Raw genomic sequence first — 18,991 nt, forward strand, 5'->3', positions numbered from 1 at the left:
CTGACTGCCGCCTTCCCCGCCTGCTGTGAAACTCCACAGGGAGAAAAATTAAAGCAAACAGGAGCTAATGGTAACAGGATTAAGGCTCAACATTTCTTTGGAAATAATAGTTCAGTACGGCTAGAGGAGAAGAGATGAGAGGCAGAGCCTGGGCAGGGAAGATAGTCCAAATCTGGCTTGGGAGATACAGGGAAGTAGAGGAGGAAAAGCTTTACTTTCCAAAACAAAGTGATTTGATTCTTGTCAAATGGATCCCATGAAAGTGGAGAACTAAGCCAAGGAATCCAGTGGCTATCTCCAATGGGAAAAGCCTTTTTGGGATGGGGGAAGAGAGTTCAGTAAGGAAGGAAGCAAGGTTTTCAGTGGGCATAAAAATGTTGTTATGTACAATAGTCTGGTATATTCACCAGGAAAAGGCAAAATTACTGATCTGTGGGCAGGCAATTTATGAAAGGATTCAGCATCAGTTTTCAGTGCAATGCCAATTAATTAAAGGGTTGGTGGTATCTGCTTTCAAAATGTTTGAAAAGCCACTTCTAATTCTGATTTTTTTTCTAAATGCTCCTAGAAAATGTATTTGGAGAAGTGTACGAAAAGGTCGATATGAGCCTAACACTACAGATAGTATTTGATACACTGTTTCAAAATTACTATTTTTTATTTGGTGATTAAGGCAGGCAGGCAATCAAAGGGAAAGTACGGGGAATATTTTTTGCATTCTTATAGTCCTTTTTTTTTTTCTTTATGGAATGGTCTTTACCAGTTGGCAGTGTCAGTTGTTATTCAAACAGATACCTCAGTGACAAAATGCAGCACCACGATCCGTATGCGAGGCCTTCATTATGGGAAGAGCCTGTACCTGAGAGGCCATGGGTGCCTGAGACTCAGTGGGCCAGCCAGTGCTCCACTGCTCTGTTAAAATTAATTAGTGCTAAATAGAAAGTGAAATTTTATGCTGTGGTATTTATTCTACTGGAAGCATAACAAAGATCCTCTTAACTCCTGCAAGATAAAGAATTTACTACAGGCCACTATTATACAGCTGTTAAATTAAACCAACATCCTTCAGTCCCTGTTCTTCTAGCCTGGATGCTGTGGAAGAAACAGCTCTGTGCTGTTAGCAGTCTGTCAAACCCTCCCTCCTCAGGTGAGTTACGGTGATGGTTTTGTGAGGCAGGATGATTCTACCCTCTCCTAGAACATGACATTTGGACCAGAAAACATACAGGGGAAACTTCAGTTCTAATGACAGCTTATGAGAATGGAAAAGAGTTAGGGTTACGGAAGGAAATTATTGTCTCCAATTTCAGAGAGGAAATAAAAACTGTAGCCTTTTTTTGCCATTGAACAGTTGTTTTTCTTTTTTTTTTATTAAAGTCATTATAAATATGTACAAAGAGTATCAGCATATGAAATTCCTTTTACAAAAAAGAGAAGCCACATCCAACCATAAACAGGAGCCTTCATGAACTCCTGTCAGCAGTGAGCATATGCTTTGCTCTTGCTTTGGTGAGGGTGGAAACTTGCACAGTGACTCTCCAAGAGTTTACATCCAAATGGTACTAAATCAGTAATGTGCAAGGAATTGTGTATTCACTGCATTTCATCTGTTTTATTCTGTTAGCAGTGCATCTGGGAGCAGACTGGAAAATTTGCAAATGTCCTAAGGACTAAAGATAATGGGAAGATTTTTTCTTCTGATAAATTGTGGTCTTCAAATTGATTGGGAAGGTTATGCCGTGAATACCCATGAAAACTAAATCCCATTGTAGTTGGTTTTGCTATCTACTTAGGTGGCATCTGTAACTAATAATGGATGTAACTAATAATGGCAGTTCAATACCCAGATGCTTTCAGTGAGTATTTGTCAAGCTCCAAAGTCACTTTCTGTAAATATTAAAAAACTTCTGAAATTCAAGTACTCAAGTATTCATGCAGAGTGAACACCGAAGAAGTCTGATCGGAGTTACATGAAAATTCACTCTTGTATTCAAATAAGTATTGTCAGAAAAAGATATTCACCTGTTTTATATTTTGTAGTTTTAAATTTCTGTCGCAGATGGGGAATGGAAATTCTGCAGCTTTGACTGGAACAGTCAGCTTTTTCCCACAACTGCTAAGGGCAGAACTGTTGTTTGGAAGACCTGAGCGTGGGAGTGCGTTTAGGGTGTACGCTCACAGAGATTCTTGTTGTGCAGATGGCGCGTGATTCAAGCCAGTAGGATAGGCAGAGAGAAGAAGCACAGAGGTGTCTTACGCTGGGGACAGGGATATACACCTGCACTGTGAGCAGAGATTGCCTTTGGCACGAGAAGGGCTTGCCCATTCAGACCAGGACAGAATCAGAAGACCAAGGCAGGAGCAGCATGCGAGGATTCCTCTTCTCCGTTCAGACTAGCTGATATACTGGTGTTTTCCTAAGGCAGATCAAGTCCCATGTTACGTAGACTTCCCTAAGCTTTTGGATTTTGAATTAACATGGTTAGTGAGTGTCTCCTAACCTTCTGTACTGAGATGAAGAAGTTTAGCTCAGCATACAGCAAGCAGTGCCGTGCAAAGTGTTACACAAGAATGAGGCTTTGAAGCTTGGATTCAAAATCGAATTTGCTCTAAGCAAATTTTCCCTAAGAAAAGTAAAGATACTGTTCACCAGTTGTGGAGGTAGAATATAGCCAGAAGGTTTTAACATGGACAAAAAATCTGGGTCCAGGATTTAATTTGGAACCACAGGTAGTCTGTTACATATCTCAGACTTCTGTCAAGACCACAGACATGTTTTAAAACCATTTGTAGGAAAATTAAATATTAAGGTAGATGTACTACCCTGTGCTCATCATGAACCATTTTGTACATGGTAATGCAGCTTTTCAGAAGGGAAAGATCTCCTTCAGTTTTGCTTCCCCATTCTCCATTGCCCTCTCCCGCTCCCAAGGAGATTCTCTTCTGCCTGCTCAACCTACAGGGACTACAGCAGGGCAAAGTGACCGATTCCAAGGTGTATGTGGACATAGAAACTGCACCGGTTTAACCAAGTCTGTTTGTAATCAATTTCATTAGAAGGTACTGTTTCTGCTTTTGCAGTGGATTTAAGACCCTTATAATTTTAGCACGATATAGAAACAAGGCAAATTCACAAATCAGATTAAACTGATTTAACAAGTGTTTCTGATTTAAGTGAATTGCTTTAGTAATGGGCTTAGCTAAATTAGGGTAATTTCTGCATGCCTACATGCTCTAAAACAGAAGTATGATGGGTTTCTCATTCCTCATTGCTGACAACTCATTGATTTTGGTGACTTGCTCTATGTTTTTATTGGGTGATGCCTCTTCTGGGCACATGAAAGTGTATGACAGGAGGCCTGGTCCCATTCCATATTTTTTTATCTACTGAAAATAATTCTAAGAGAGAAGAGGAAGGAATCTGGAATTAATGGGATAAATTCTGTCCTGGGTGTAACCCAGCTGTCTGCAAGCAGACAGCGGTGCCATCCTAGAATTAATGTGGCCAAAGGACTTATTTTAACAGGCAAGGGGAGAGAAGCTGATTAGTAGTCGACACTAGACTGCTTTTTTAACTTGAAATATGAAGTTCCAATATGTGATAGGAGCTATCTTGGTGGAGTGCTGCTTTAAAAATTAATAAAGACTTTCCTCACAGCCACATTATGCGGTGTTCTATATAGACTATGATCTCATAACCTCCTCCTCTGGCTTGCACACGCACCGTCTGCTGAAACCTAAGATGAGGTCTTTTTTTTTCATTTAGAGAGCACTCCCCAGTCTTCACAGAGGCGCAATTGCGAAGCTAATCAAAATCAATGACTTCTTGGCTGCTGGAAAAAAAAAAAGAAAAAAAAAGAGGAGCAAGAGAGAGGAACTGTGCTGGCTTCCTACCCATTAGTACGGTACAGAAACCCCCCACCATCTCACACAGCTGTTGCAATACAGTAAGAACAGCACTAGGGGAGTATACAGCATGCTTTCTTTTCCAATACAAACATCAACCGGGGTTAAATCAGATATTTTAAAAAGGATAAAAACACCCCTTGTCAAAAAACGGAGGCATTCAAGAATAGCAATTATACCAGAAAATGTAAGGCTTTGACAAATACATACCCTCTAGTAAGTAATTCAATTTATGTACAGTGAATGCTGGCTATAATGTGCTGGTAAGCTGTTTCTCTAGCAAAGCTTGCTTGACCCAGCAACTAATAGATGAAAGTCTCCAAAACTTAACCCTTGGTTCACACTAAACATCCAATTTAGAACTACCAAAGGGAAGCAAATCAGGATTGAAGCAGGATTTGGGGTACTGGACCTGCTCTTGTTTACACTTGGGAAGCACCAAAGATTTGGTTGTTGTTTCATGAGAAAACAGGCAGCACGTGTCTTCTAACATTTTTGCTAATGTTGGGAACCACCCAGGAGGAGACTGCTCCCCTGGGAATGCTGGGGTTTAGGGTTTTTTTTACAGAAAAGCCTGTCCACAGTGGGGTAGGACTGAGGGAGATTAGCCAATCGCTTTGCTACTGAGGTTGATCACCGATTCAGGGGGCTTTCCCAAGGTGGAGACGCTATGGTAAGGACAGAACTTGCTTTCCTTTTCCTTTGCTGTGCTGTAATGTTTCAGGAGAATTGCCTCTTTGGGAAGAATGCTACAAGACAACTCAAGGCTGCAGACCCAAATAGCCAGTCTGGCATGAGAACCAACGGCAGTGCAAACTGTATGCACAGAAGATGGAAGGGAAAATGGAATAATGCGTATTCCGGGTGAGAAGTTTATTAAACATTCAAAACTCAGGAGCTAATAATTGTTAAAGGTGAGGAATACGTGGGAGAGCCCTCTCTCTTGCACTGAGAAATGTAAGCCAGATCCTATGCCAGACAGGTTGTCACAAGGCTGCCTCTGTGTATGTGGGGGACACACACAGAGGGTGAGGGAAGATTGCAGAGGGGAGACCTCCACGCGGGCTGCGTGTCCTGTATAGCAAAGTGACACATCCAGTCTTCCTGATCAATTATTTTCTGTTCAGATTTGACTGGCGCAATACCATACACACGATTTCACTTTCTCATTTGAGTGATTTGCAGAAAGTTGTGTTTTGAAGACTATGCCCGATCCAGCAGTCACTAATCCAGCACTTGCATCACTGCTGAAATCAGCTGAGACTCCTCCTTTTGCGAGAGGAATTCTTACTTATTTCAGTAGGAGCCTGAGCCGGGAAGAAGTACAGGATGCCGAGTATTACTGAGCGTCAGGCCAAAAATGGCAGGAAAATGTTTTATCGGTCCCTGTGGTTCTGACACCAACCAAACTCTATCAATAGACAAACTACACTTAGCTACATGATCCCTCCCAACACTGCACATAATATAAAGTAGGGCAAGGTTATTCATTAGGAACAATTTGCTCTTTCAGCATAGCCCTTTCTGCTGTTTGTGAATTGACTTGGATCAATAATACCCAAGAATATGTGTGCAGGGGCCCAAAACACATCGGTGAATATTTGACAAAGGGAGAATTTAGCTTTTAGATTGCTTAGAAACATTTCTCCTGCAGTAGTGAAAAATGCAAGGTTTGACTGGGACATAGAGGCCACTTGGCTTGTTCCTTGACTGGGTGAGGGTTAGGAAGTATTTTTAAAAGACAAAGAGCCAAACTTCCTTTGGAAATTGGGTTCTTCACATTCCTTTATGCCTTTGAAAACTCCCCCCTGCCACGAGAGGGTCAATTTTCTGGTGCAAATATCTGAAGCTGGGAAAAATGTTTCTAAAAAAATGTGCATAATAATTACTGTAAATAGGATCTGGAAGGTATCCTAAATCTGACAGGTAGTTTTGGCTGCAAGAAAAAAAGTGCTCAGTACTAGACTGAAAAAAGCCCTTTGACTTCTAAGGACAAGTTCTCCTGTTATCCCCCAGTCTACTGATTAGTTTAGATATAGTTCTCTTCCCTGGTTTACAGGATTTGAGACTGCTTAAATCACCATCCAGGAGAATACCCAGCTCCGGAGCCGTAGGAGATTCCGCACTAGCAGACTTTGACATGTACACTGCAGTGAAAAGAGACGGTGTGTCTTTGCCACTTCAGTGAATGCTGCTTCCCAAGCTCCGAACCGTCAAAAGAAAAAGAACTGCCCCAAAGAAAATCAGTCTTATAAAGTTCTGGGCTAGATTATTTGTTTTGTCTTAATTTATGCAGAGATTGAAAGAAAGAAAAAATAGCACCTTCTCAACACGTATTATTTTTTGCTATCTTGTGTATAAATATTAATAACCAAAATAGATTTCTCCTTGTCCCATGTTTCAGAACATCCTCTTGCGGAAACTGTAGCACCACAGAGAGGCAGTTTAGCCCCAGACAAATATTAAATGTAGCACCAGAGAAACTAAAGTCATAAGAAAAGCTTATCTCACCTGGTGCTATAGCGCTTAATATATACACACACAAACTGTCTGTTGTCCGAGCTGCTAAGCACCTGTTCCCCCACCGCCACGGCTAGGACATGCCCATTTTGCAGCAAGTTCCATCTCTCAAGATATTACTTAGCTCTGCATGTATAGATTATTTTTCTTCCTGCTGCATTGAAAGGAACGTTTATGTTGCCATAAACAAGGTGCAGTGGAGAAAATGCTAGCATTACAGCAAGGACATCACTAATCTTTTGACTCAGACTGCAGGAGCATGAATGCTCAGACCACCATCATCTACAAGGAATGTTGCTTACGTTCTCAACAAGGCATGCACGTTTTAACGTATGCATACAGGAGGGTTTACATTCTTCTATATATAAGCATGTATGTGTCTCTGTTTTGCTGCTGGGCCCTTGAACAGCTCCTTCTGTGCAAATCCTTCTTCACGTTGCCCAAAGCACTTCCAACATCTTCCACTTCTTTCTTTATCTCCACTCTTCACAGCTGCTGCTCAGGCTCTGGATTCCCTGTAGGAAAAGGGGAAACAATTTTCTCCAAGGGCACAGGGTTTTCTCCAGCCTAAGAAAGCAAAAGAATTGTGTTTGGTTTTAATTATATTGATGCATTGGTTACAATAAAAGCTTCTTCTAAATTTATGCTCGAGCCCTCCTGCTAAATTTACTGACAAGAAGAGGTATATAATTTATGGGGAGGATGGTTTTGTGGTTCAACACAAGAGATTACGCCTTTATCCCTGTGCTACTGCAGGATTTCTGGTGAGCTCTCATTTTGCAAGGCTCGTTCTTTTGGGTGCTCCATCTTCATTTACATCACGTTAACAAAAATGTTAACTTTTAGGGAAGCCATTAATTTTGCTACAGGTAGGCAATGGGGTGCATTGAGTATCACAGGAGACTGGAAGAACTCACTCATTCCTGGTTCTGCCACTGATTAGATTTGTGGCCTTGGGCAAACCACTTCTTTCAGTTGCTGCTGTAAAATGAGGGCAGTAATAACTTATTTGCCTCATAGGTGGGCTGCAAGCCTTAATTAATAAAGTGCTCAGAGAAAGGCACCTATCTAAGTGCAAATTAGCAGGAGAGCTGCCCAAGGGGCATCTACTATGAAATTCCTATTTCCCGCATTTATACCTAGGTTTATTGATACCAGCATTTGCTGGGGTAGATCCCATCTTTCAGACTATGTTGTCTAGTTTGCAGGGACTGTGACAATGAGCGATCTTGTAAAAACCTCAGTGGCGAAATCTCTGCTGGCCTTCTGCATGAGGTGATTTCACCCGGGTGGGAGAAAGGAGGGGGGAGTAGCTGACTGTGCAACTGCATCAGCTATGAAGTCAGAGTGTAATTAGGGCTGGCAAACAGCTTTGGGGCAGATTCTGATCGGCATTACTCCGATGTAAACCCAGAATCACTTCCCTTGCCCCTGTTTATGCCAGCGTGAAGGTTATCACGATTCAATGGCGCTGCCTCTGAGATGAACTGAAACCTCCACTGTGAGGAAAGAGGACAAATCCTGGTGCTGTGATGGACTCTGAGTAACCTAGAACGTCTCTGGTTCAGCCTCAAAAGATTTAACCGTATCTGCTTTATCCCAGTTACTGTCAGCTGCTCAAGCTGCTGCTGCGCACGGGATGTGGCAATTACAACCTCTCCCTCCCTCAGTTTACAGTCTTGCTTTCTAGTTTTGAGGAATCTGAAGCAACAGTGAAAATAGCTTGAAGGACTAAAGCCAGAATGAATCATCTAGACTTGAAGCACATTTTCATTTGTCTGGCTGTGATCAAGGCTACCAGCTAGCCACACAGTTTCTGTGGCTTCTGTATCTGCACGCACACAGGCTTTCACATACGCACCCGCTCTCTGGAAGTACTGGAGGTACTTTAAAAGGTTTTCTGCAGAGCTACTTAGCTTTTTTGGCAGACGGTAAATATGAAAGGTGTTCGCTACTTGAGAAAGCATGAACACGATAATACCAGCTACACAAAAACAGCCGACAGAGCACAGACCGTCAACAAGTAGCCCAGAGGTTCGGCCTCCTGGCCAGCACACACAGGAGACAGCCCTTCCCTCTGCCACCCCGCGCTCCCACCCAGACCTCCGGGGATCTCAGCCTGCGCTTGCACGACTGCACGCTCAGGTCTAGGCCAATGCTGAGCACAGACGGACAGACAGCACCACGGCTCGCTGCAGACCTGGGAAATGTCACGAGGAGGAGATCGTGGGCATCTGCGTTTCTCACGCAAGATGTCTTTATAGAGAGGTCTTTGTAATGAACCACACCGGCACTGCTGGGGTGGGAAAGCGGGGCACAACTTGAGCTGCGTGTAGGGTACTGAGAAACGGGGCCGACGATACGGAGGAAGAGCCTGCGATGCAGTTGCTTATGCTCCAAGAGGTGAGGTATTTACTCAAGTTACACTGGAATAAGGACTTCAGGAGTTGATTAAAGGATTTCCTCCAAAGCACAAACATTTAATCTTTATTTATTATTTCTCCTGTAGTAGCACTTCTTCCAAATGCCAGCTGTGAACCCTTGTCCTACTGTGCCATCTATGGCCTGCAACAGATCATCCTCGGTGTCATTATATTTTACAAACTGTCTCTCTGTGTCACTTAACGTATAGAAAATCTTTAAAAACCTGTAAAAGTTGATAAATCCTAGAATGTCTTGAACTCTGAGTGATAAATCTGCTCTGGGGCAGGCAAAGAGCTCAGCACAATGTTTATGCACCTCACAAGCCCTATTCTAAGAGCTTAAATGGCTCTTAAGTTTTGCATCAGCCTCATGCGGGCCTTCTGCATAAAGGTGAATTTCATGGAAAGAATAAAAGAGAACCCCAGAATCCTGGCCTTCAGCCCATCTTTCAATAAAACAATTTTAAATATCCTAGGCTGTGTTAAAGCCATTTCTGGGTGCATATTGGCTGCATTGCCAGTATCTGACTCATTAATGGAATATACTTTTGAGCCAAATTCTGATCTCATTTACAGCACTGTAAATCCAGGGCAACCCAATTGACTTCAATGGAGTTACTCCAAATTTCCCACAATAGGCACTCAGCAAATAGATCAAAATTTGGTACTTCGGGTCTGAAAAAGGCTGAGGAAAGTCAAACTACATCCCATTTGTAATACTGGGGTGGATAGTAAGTTGGAAAGAGTGCCAGCATATCCCCTCTGCAGAGCTGCTGAAAAATTGTTTATTTTATGTGTCATTCGTATACTGTAGAAACTTGGGGGAGGGGATTGTCCACTACTATCAAAATTTTTCATTTACTTATTAAAAAAAAGGAATTATAGCTGGGTTCCTATATGAAAAATGTGGAGTCTATTGAAACCATGGATTGAAGCGATAAAGAAAAAAATCACTTGCTTTGAAATTTTTCACGGGAACCAACATTCCCTTTGGTGACGCATCCCTCTCTTCCTGGTCATTTAGGGAGATGCAGATTTTGCTCAGAAAGTTGCTCTTATTCATTGCACCTATTAAGCAATGAGGTTGTGAGATGGCAAATCGTGTTGGCCGATATTTGCAAAACCATCTCAGCCAGCCTTGACACATCCCATTGCTTTTAATAGATATGGGCATCTCAACTTCTCAATTACTTTGAACTCTCCAGCCTTAAATCCTACAGTTTTATCACACGGCTTGCTAAACTGGTGTTTAAAAAAAAAACCCCAAACAAACGAAAGCTGCTCTCCTCTGGGACGCTGAGTAGGATGGGCATGAAACAACTCAGGCAGGGGGTCCCTAGTCTCATCGCAGCATTTCTTTGACTAATCTGTATTCATAGACAGGACACAAAGCCATGCTTGGGTAGCACCTGCATAAAGCCATAGGAGAATCTGAGCTCATGTCCCCTAAAGCAGTTGGCAAAAGGAGTTCTGCTCACAGCTAACGTGTCAGCATGTAACTTCTTGACTCAAATGACACAGGCAATTCAGCTGGCATACATTCCACTCCTAACAAACAAAATAACAGTTATTGATATATTTATAGAAAAAAAAATATTCAAGGCCTCAGATTGCTAAGGGAAAGCATGAGGCAGGGACAAAACGAGGCACTCTCACTTCCTTCCTCACGCAGCAGCAGGTTAATGAGAAAACAAGGGCTGGGCAAGAGCCCTGTCAAATTCCCAAGCAGCCTGCATCCATGTACGCTCACACTTCATTAGCATCTCTGTGGGAGGCGGAAGGGTAACTTGGAAGACCAAAAAACAATTAGGAGGGGGTTCAAGAGGTAAGGCAAAAGAAGAGTTTAACTACTAGGGAAGAACTCGGAAGAATGGTGTATCCAGGAGATCTTAGCACAGGAATATTAAGGAACCTGGAGTACTGCCTTCAGCTCTGGGGCCCCCAACTTAAGAAGGACATGGACCTGCTGGAGCAGGTCCAGAGGAGGGCCACAAAGATGATCAGGGGGCTGGAGCACCTCTCCTATAAGGACAGGCTGAGAGAGTTGGGGTTGTACAGCCTGGAGAAGAGAAGGCTCCAGGGAGACCCTATAGCAGCCTTCCAGCACCTAAAGGGGACCTACAGGAAAGATGGAGAGGGACTTTTTATAAGGGCATGTAGTGACAGGACAAGGGGTGATGGCTTTAAACTGAAAGAAAGTAGATTTAGATTAGATGTAAGGAAGTTCTTCCCTGTGAGGGTGGTGAGGCACTGGAGCAGGTTGCCCAGAGAGGCTGTGGATGCCCCATCCCTGGCAGTGTTCAAGGCCAGGTTGGATGGGGCTTTGAGCAACCTGGTCTGGTGGAAGGTGTCCCTGCCCATGGCAGGGGGTTGGAACTAGATGATCTTTAGGGTCTCTTCCAACCCAAACCATCCTATGATTCTACAAACCCAGACAGAGTAAAGAAATATGTTGGGGCTCCAATCTTTCCACAAAGCAGCAGCCTGATTGGCCATAGCCCACCTGCGGAAAGAGGCATTTCTGGACTGCTGTTTATTTTTGAAAACTCTGCTGCTTGTTTATCATTAAAGTTAATGTTGAAGGTTTGTTTTCCTGGTGCAATTTAACTGTGAAGTTGAGGCAAGGGTGGCAGGGACCTTTGGCATTTTTGAGTAGGATGCTTGCCACTAGGAAGGGCAGGCTTCTTCTTCCTTAGTTATCCAGGAGGATAAACAACAGCGCTTGCCTCTTTGTGTCAGGGATGCATACAGGGTGCAACACGCTGAATGTTTGTCCTTGCGCAAAACCGCAGCTCACTGCTGAGCCAGTCGGCTTAGTCCTGTACTGCCTCTGGTCCTTAATTTTCTTTGCACTCCTGCACAGCTCAGTGTGACATCTCCAGAAATCTTATCAACCCAATTTTAATACAGATAATTAACTGCACTGAGACTTTGGACAGAGTGGCTCTGCATGAACCTCACAGCAAACAGTGGGGGGAATTACTGGCAACACAGTGGGCACAGAACCAGGCTGGTGAAGCTGGCAGGGACAAGTAGGGTTTGATTTTAATACACTGCCACTTCTGAACTAATAGAGCGAAATACAAGTGACATTGTATGCCAAACTGGCACATGACAACTATACTTCATGCCCTGGCTGGATATTTCAAGGTGATGTCAGATTATAGATTATAAAACTGCCATGTGCAAAGCATTCATCCCCAAATCTCAGGCATGGTCCACAGATACAAGTTGGTCACATGCAGCAGCCCTAACCCTGCTTTCACTGGCATCACCTAGGGGCTGGGAGAGCAGAAGTTCCCTGGTACACAGAATTATTCCCTGAGCTGCACTGTTGTGTAAAGCCACAAGGACCTGAGGGAACACCTACCAACCTTCTTCCTCAGAAACAGTACGTACTCTCCTGGCAGCCAATGCAAAATGCTATTACCACTTGAAAAAGGAGGAGGGGAACTCAAGTAGTAAGCCAAGCTGAAACTGGCCTTTTCCTCTAACTTTTCTATTCCTTCTGCAACCACCAGTTCACAAGACAAATGCTGACTTTGCAGCACATTTATTAAGTGTACAAGTTACTCTCCTCTTATGAGCCGTTCCATGAAATCCCAAGATCACAAGTGCTCAGAACCTGGACTTCCCATCTTGTTGCAGAACAGTGTTATTATCACTGCAGAGTGTCTCTGAGGATGGCAGAAAAATACATACCTTGTTCAGAAATACTCGGCTGAGTTAATAAAACAATGCTGTCTTACCACATCTTTAAGTCTAGCTCAGCTCACTGCACCATCACTTGAGCTGTGAGACACTGCAGATAATCAGATACCTCTACTGGTGTGAGCAAATTACTATTCAGGATGAATAGAAAAGATGTTTAATGGCAAAAATAACCCAGAAACTGAGGTGTAGGTGACATATTTAATTATTCGGGGGTTGCATTGTATTTTCATCTGCAGCTTGGTCACTTGTGCCTTAGAAGCTTGCCAGGAGCCGCACAGGTCAGTCCGCTGCGCATAGGGACAACCAGGAGACTGTTACTAGCTTGTTATTCTCCCGCATCTGGCCTCTTTATCCCCGACACTGCTTCACATCACACACAAGGATCTTCTTTTCAGAGACTTACATTTGTATTTGTGTCCATGAAGCCCCAGAGCATTTGGAGGCAGCTCAGCACGTCCTGTCTGCGGCAGCCTTTGAAGCTGTGAGGAAGGACTGTGCATGCTGAAGGAGCTCGCCTCGGTTGTGTTGAGGATAATGCTTTGCTTTTCTATAGTGTCTTTATCAAAGCAATTTATAAGCAACTGGTTATTGTTGGGCCTGAAGTGCATAAAGCCAGATGAAGGTGAGGGCTCCACAGAGTCAACAGCAGAAGAGACCGGGGAAAAAAAATAATATCTGCCTAACCAAAGCTACGCAAACCTTCACAAAAACTAAAAATCCAAACAGCTTTGGGCTCGTGGGATTGCCAGGAAGTCTGGGCTGAGTGTGAGCACGGATCCTCGGGGCCAGTGAACTGGCTCTCTCTGCCAGCCCTTCTCACCTGCCACCTTCTCTACACGGGATGAAGTCCCAGACTGGGCAGGGAGGAAATTCCCTGGCTTGTCAGAAAGAAAAGGACACTTGGGACACTAGATGAGGGAGATCACTGCTGTTCCCCCTTGGATTTCGACTTTTTTTGAGCTCAGAGAGGCAAGAAAGTCAGAGGGGTGGGTTTGCTTCCAAACACTAGAATCAAACTTGCCACAAAGTAACAGGAAGGGAAAGAAGATCTCTAAGCTCTGCTCCTGACCACAGTCCCAAGTCTCTAACCGCTGCCCCGCACCACTGACACTACCTCTCCGCAGGCTTTGCTGGGCACAGCTCTGCAGACACCATCCTGGAAACTCATACCTCTGAGCTGACGGTTTTATAGAAATTAAGGCTTTGATTCACCAACCCCCCCCCCCCCCCCCCCCCCAGTTTTGTTCTGGTTTTGTTTTCAAAGAAAGCTTTCCAAAGGTAACCAGCTGAACCTCCCCACAGACACACCAGTTGTGGCTCAGACAGACAGATGACAACAATGCCCCCCCCATACAGCAGTGCACACACACACACACGCAGTGCACACACACACACACGCAGTGCACACACACATGCCTGCTGGAAAACCTTGTTTTTAAACTCTCTCGATAACCATACTTTTTCTCCACACTATACATATGTATTTAATGGTATTTCATGCACCTAAAAAGCATGCAAGACATTTTGCAACGTAAGACCTGATTCCTGACAGCCAAGGTCTGGCCCAAGAGTTGCAAACAGCCCAGTTAGGCCAAAATTGTACAAGGTCAGCCCAGTATTGGTGGCATTTTTTGACTGATTTTAAGCTCTTGTCTAAACCCTATCTGAGCTGGTGGGAGATGAGCGCATGCTGAAAGTTAGACATGCACTTAGCCCTGAACATGGATAGACATCGGGGGACATTCATAGATACAATTTAAAGTACCCCAAATAGGAGCCCTTGCTCCTCACGCCTGTGGGGAGAAATCCATGTCCCAAAGAACACTTCAGAGCACCCAAAATCCCCGAGGTGACCCCACGTATGCTCAGTATCCCTGCGTGCTCCCAGGGCTGAGGGTGCAGAGGTACCCCCACCAGCCCAGGAGGTGTCACCAGGACGACAATGAGGGTTACAGGACCAGGTGCGTCCCACTGCCCTGCTGCTGGTTTGCTCGGTGGCTCTGGAGCACAGTGGGGGCTCTAGGAACCAGCAGTAACTGTGCTTGGATGCTTTTCCCTGGCTGCTGGCTTGGGACCCCCCCTGGAGAAAGCCTCTGGCACTGGGCAAGCTATTATCCAAAACACAGAGCCAGGCACAGCCGGCCAAAGTCCCAGGCTGCCCCGCTGGATGGTCCTGTGGGGACATCCCACCACACAGGGACCTTAGCGATGGGTGCCCCGCAGCACCCGTGGGTCTAAAGCCCACCGGGGGATGGCAGGACACAGGGGAAGTTCCTCCACTCACAAGAAGGCTGGAGGCTTGGCCGGCATGGGTGTGCGGGGCAAGCATCCCCCATCTCCCAGGGCTGGCAGTCGGGGTGACATGGGATCTGCTCCAATCCCCCTGAGCTGCCCTGCCACTGCCGGCCCACCGGGGCCACGGGCTCGCCCAGTGCGGGCACGGAGCTGAAATTGCCTCAAGAGAGCACGGATGACCCGGGAGGAGGGGAGGCACGGGGCTGGAAGCCGTAAAAGTTTGGGGAAGGGGCAAAGGGGGTGTTTGGGGAGTCCTGGGAAAGGGGAAGTTGGAGGGGAGAGGGAGAGGGAGAGGGAGAAGGAGAGGGAGAGGGGGCAGAGGACAGGTCGGTGCGATCTGGCAGCGCCGGTACCGGGCAGCCCGGGGCTCCGTGCGCCGCCGCAGCCGCCATCAGCCGCCGCAGCCCGGCGAGTACCGCGGACAGCGCGCTCCTCCGGGCCGAGCCCCCGCCGCCGGAGCCTGCCCCGGACCGAGGCGGACCCCCCCCCGGGGCCGGATCCCGCCGCGGCGGCACCGTGCGGCAGCACCCACCCCCGCCCCGTCCCGTCCCGTCCCGGACCCACCCGTGCCGAGCCCCGGCGGCCGCCCAGCCCTCCGTCCGTCCGTCCGTCCGTCCCCCCCCCGGGGCGCGGTGCCGACCTGTTGCGCGTCCCGCCTGCTCCCCGCTCCGGCCAGCGCCCCTCTCGCCTAGAGGCTCCTCCTGCGGATCAGCCAGGCCAGCGCTGCCGCGGGCGTGAGGGCGCACAGCAGGCACACCACGGCGGCCAGGCGGCGGCCGGCCGAGGGGCCGCGGCCCCGCGCCTTTCGCCGCGCCGCCCGCTGCTCCAGCTCATCGCCCAGGCGGCGCAGGCGGGCGGCGACCAGGCGGGCGGCGGCCGAGGGCCGGGCGGCGCGGCCGGGGCTGCAGGGGCAGGGAGCGGGGGGGCCGCCGTGCAGCGCGCAGGGGCACATGGCTGCGCCCGCCGCTCGCCGCCGAGTGCCGCGGCGTGTGCGGGAGGGAGGGAGGGAGGGCCGGGGCCGGGGCGGCGGCGGCAGCGGCGGCGGCGGCGGCGGGCGGGGGACGGGGGGGGGTTACATCATCCCCCGCGGGGCGGCGCTCGGCCGCGGGGAGCGGGGAGGCGGTGCGGGGATGGGGGGGGGGGGGAGCGTGGGGATGGGGGGGGGGGGTCACTTTGTTGTCCTGGGGTGGTGCGGGGATGGGGGGGCAGCGTGGGGATGGAGGGGATAGTGTGGGAATAGAAGGGGATAGTGTGGGGATGGAGGGGATAGTGTGGGGATGGAAATGGCAGCGTGGGGATAGAAGGGACAGCGTGGGGATGGAAGGGGATAGTGTGGGGATGGAGGGGATAGTGTGGGAATGGAAGGGACAGCGTGGGAATAGAAGGGACAGCGTGGGGATGGAAATGGCAGCGTGGGGATGGAGGGACAGCGTGGGGATGGAGGGGATAGTGTGGGGATGGAAATGGCAGCGTGGGGATAGAAGGGACAGTGTGGGGATGGAAGGGGATAGTGTGGGGATGGAGGGGACAGCGTGGGAATAGAAGGGACAGCGTGGGAATAGAAGAGACAGCGTGGGGATGGAGGGGACAGCGTGGGGATGGAAGGGACAGTGTGGGGATGGAGGGGACAGCGTGGGGGTGGAGGGGACAGCGTGGGGATGAAGGGGCAGTGTGGGGATGCAGGGGACAGCGTGGGGATGGAGGGGCAGCGTGGGGATGGAAGGGACAGTGTGGGGATGGAGGGGACAGCGTGGGGATGGAGGGGACAGCGTGGGGATGGAGGGGACAGCGTGGGAATAGAAGGGACAGCGTGGGGATAGAAGGGGACAGCGTGGGGATAGAAGGGACAGCGTGGGGATGGAGGGGCAGTGTGGGGATGGAGGGGACAGCGTGGGGATGGAGGGGACAGCGTGGGGATGGAGGGGCAGTGTGGGAATAGATGGGACAGTGTAGGGATGGAGGGGATAGCGTGGGGATGGAGGGGACAGCGTGGGGATGGAGGGGCAGCGTGGGGATGGAGGGGCAGCGTGGGGATGGAGGGGGATAGCGTGGGGATGAAGGGGATAGTGTGGGGATGGAGGGACAGCGTGGGAATAGAAGGGACAGCGTGGGGATGGAAATGGCAGCGTGGGGATGGAGGGACAGCGTGGGGATGGAGGGGATAGTGTGGGGATGGAAATGGCAGCGTGGGGATAGAAGGGGACAGCGTGGGGATAGAAGGGGACAGCGTGGGGATGCAGGGGACAGCGTGGGGATGGAGGGGACAGCGTGGGGATGGAGGGGACAGCGTGGGAATAGAAGGGACAGCGTGGGGATGGAGGGGACAGCGTGGGGATGGAGGGGACAGCGTGGGGATGGAGGGGCAGCGTGGGGATGGAAGGGGATAGCGTGGGGATGAAGGGGATAGTGTGGGGATGGAGGGACAGCGTGGGAATAGAAGGGACAGCGTGGGGATGGAGGGGACAGCGTGGGGATGGAGGGGACAGCGTGGGGATGGAGGGGACAGCGTGGGAATAGATGGGACAGTGTAGGGATGGAGGGGATAGCGTGGGGATGGAGGGGACAGCGTGGGGATGGAGGGACAGCGTGGGGATGGAAACTACAGTGTGGGGATAGAAGGGACAGCGTGGGGATGGAGCGGGCAGTGTAGAGATGGAGGGACAGCGTGGGGATGGAGGGGGGGTGGCGAGAGGATTACATAGAGCTGGAGGGGATTTCATCACCCAGAGCATTACTGATTCTGATTGCATTTCAGGTGGCCAAAGGAGTGCACAGCAACCTCACCAGCCCCCAGGCACTGACCCAGGGGGATGTGGAGCCCTGCCAGCCATCAGAGCACAGAAGCAGGGCTGGGACCCCCCCCAGTAGCACTCCCCGTCACACATCAGCCATGGAGATGGCAGCGGGGCCTCCCTGTGGGGCAGGAATCACCCCAAACTGGCCTGTTTCCCTTCTGCCTGGCAGGCAGGCTGCTGCAACCTCCTTGGCAGATCATCTTGGTATTGCAAAGGGGTCTAAGGAGACCCTCCTGGGGCTTGCCTTCTTCCCAAACCACCTTAACCTCCCTGGAGCAGCCCCACGTCATGCTACAGGGGCAGATCCTGCTCTGCAGCCCCTCTATTTGCAGGGCTCAGCGCAGTCAGCATATACACACTGGGGAGATCCTCCTCCAAGTCCAAAGGATTGTTTTGTAGGGAAAACAAATCTTTTGTGGGGTTTCCACACACACGAGTTCCTCCCCACAATGAGGTTGTTCAGGTTTTTCCTGGAATCCAAAACGCCTGTTTGCGTTCATTAAGTTGGGTTTTGTAAACTGCACGGGCAGGAACACTCTGCGAAGCAGAAAAAGCAGCAAGGGGCCGCTGAGGATGCCGAATGGCAGCAGCTGGAGGCGGACGCGAGGGTGGAGGTACATTGGCACATGCCACTGCTGACAGCAAGGGCCGCGCGTTTTAGCATGTCCACCATCGCCCAGCAACAACCAGCTGTTTGACTGACACGGACAAGTATCACTTACCTGTTTTATTCCCCCAAGCGCTCCACAGAAGTTGCGCTGAAGACTCAAATACTCGTGGCCTTTCCACTCCTCCGGGCAGCTGGACCAGCTGAAGCAATAGGAGCCGTGTTTCAGCGGTTGGGTCTAGCCGTTGTTTGAGATGCAGCCCTTCAGCCACAAGTTGGGTTGATAGCGGAGAGGTGCGGAGCAAACGTCGTCTTCTCCCCAAAGCGCCATGGAAGTGGCAGCTCTTGGGCTTGCGGCGGCTGCAGAAGGAGGCGGGCGTGATTCGGGGCTCGCCGAGCAGCGCGGCGCATCTTCCGAAGGGGGTGTAATGGACACGGCGTGGGGCAGGGCCACCCCTGTCCCACAAGCTCTGGTTCAGACTTGGCCAACGAAACGGGTGGAAGAAACGATCCGACCAGGGCCCATCACCCCGTGGCAGAGCAATGCACCTCTGCGCCTCCTCCACGGGTGACGAACCGCTTGGCGGCCTCACTTCGCGGCTTCTCCCCCGTGGGGCCACACGGGCCGGTCACGGCTGGGAGGCAGCTGGGGGCTTCCCAGCCGAGCCCAGGCCCCGGGGCGCCGGCACGGGACCCTGCCCTCACCCCGGCCCTCGCTCGGCCACCAGCGG

The 18,991-nt window shown here is 49.2% G+C and overlaps 1 protein-coding gene across 3 annotated transcripts; it reads right to left on the reverse strand.

Moving 5' to 3' along the window:
• Positions 1–980: 980 nt before the first annotated feature.
• HRK (harakiri, BCL2 interacting protein) lies at positions 981–18,928 on the reverse strand. Of its 3 annotated transcripts, none has more exons than XR_011326704.1 (2): positions 18,376–18,928; positions 981–6,993 (listed from the first exon to the last, which is right to left on the reverse strand). XR_011326704.1 is itself a non-coding variant. In XM_069795335.1 (2 exons), exon 1 carries the CDS (start codon positions 15,808–15,810, stop codon positions 15,547–15,549), a length of 264 nt encoding a protein of 87 aa, XP_069651436.1. In that variant the 5' UTR covers positions 15,811–15,860; the 3' UTR covers positions 981–6,941; positions 15,499–15,546. The 3 variants fall into 3 exon arrangements, 2 of the variants coding, with proteins under 2 accessions (XP_069651436.1, XP_069651435.1); XM_069795335.1 differs by lacking the exon at positions 18,376–18,928 and adding an exon at positions 15,499–15,860 and having other exon boundaries at positions 981–6,941; XM_069795334.1 differs by lacking the exon at positions 18,376–18,928 and adding an exon at positions 15,499–15,860.
• Between the last annotated feature and the right edge of the window lie 63 nt (positions 18,929–18,991).

The sequence above is a fragment of the Haliaeetus albicilla genome, chromosome 10, assembly GCF_947461875.1.
Source record: "Haliaeetus albicilla chromosome 10, bHalAlb1.1, whole genome shotgun sequence".
NCBI lineage: Eukaryota > Metazoa > Chordata > Aves > Accipitriformes > Accipitridae > Haliaeetus > Haliaeetus albicilla.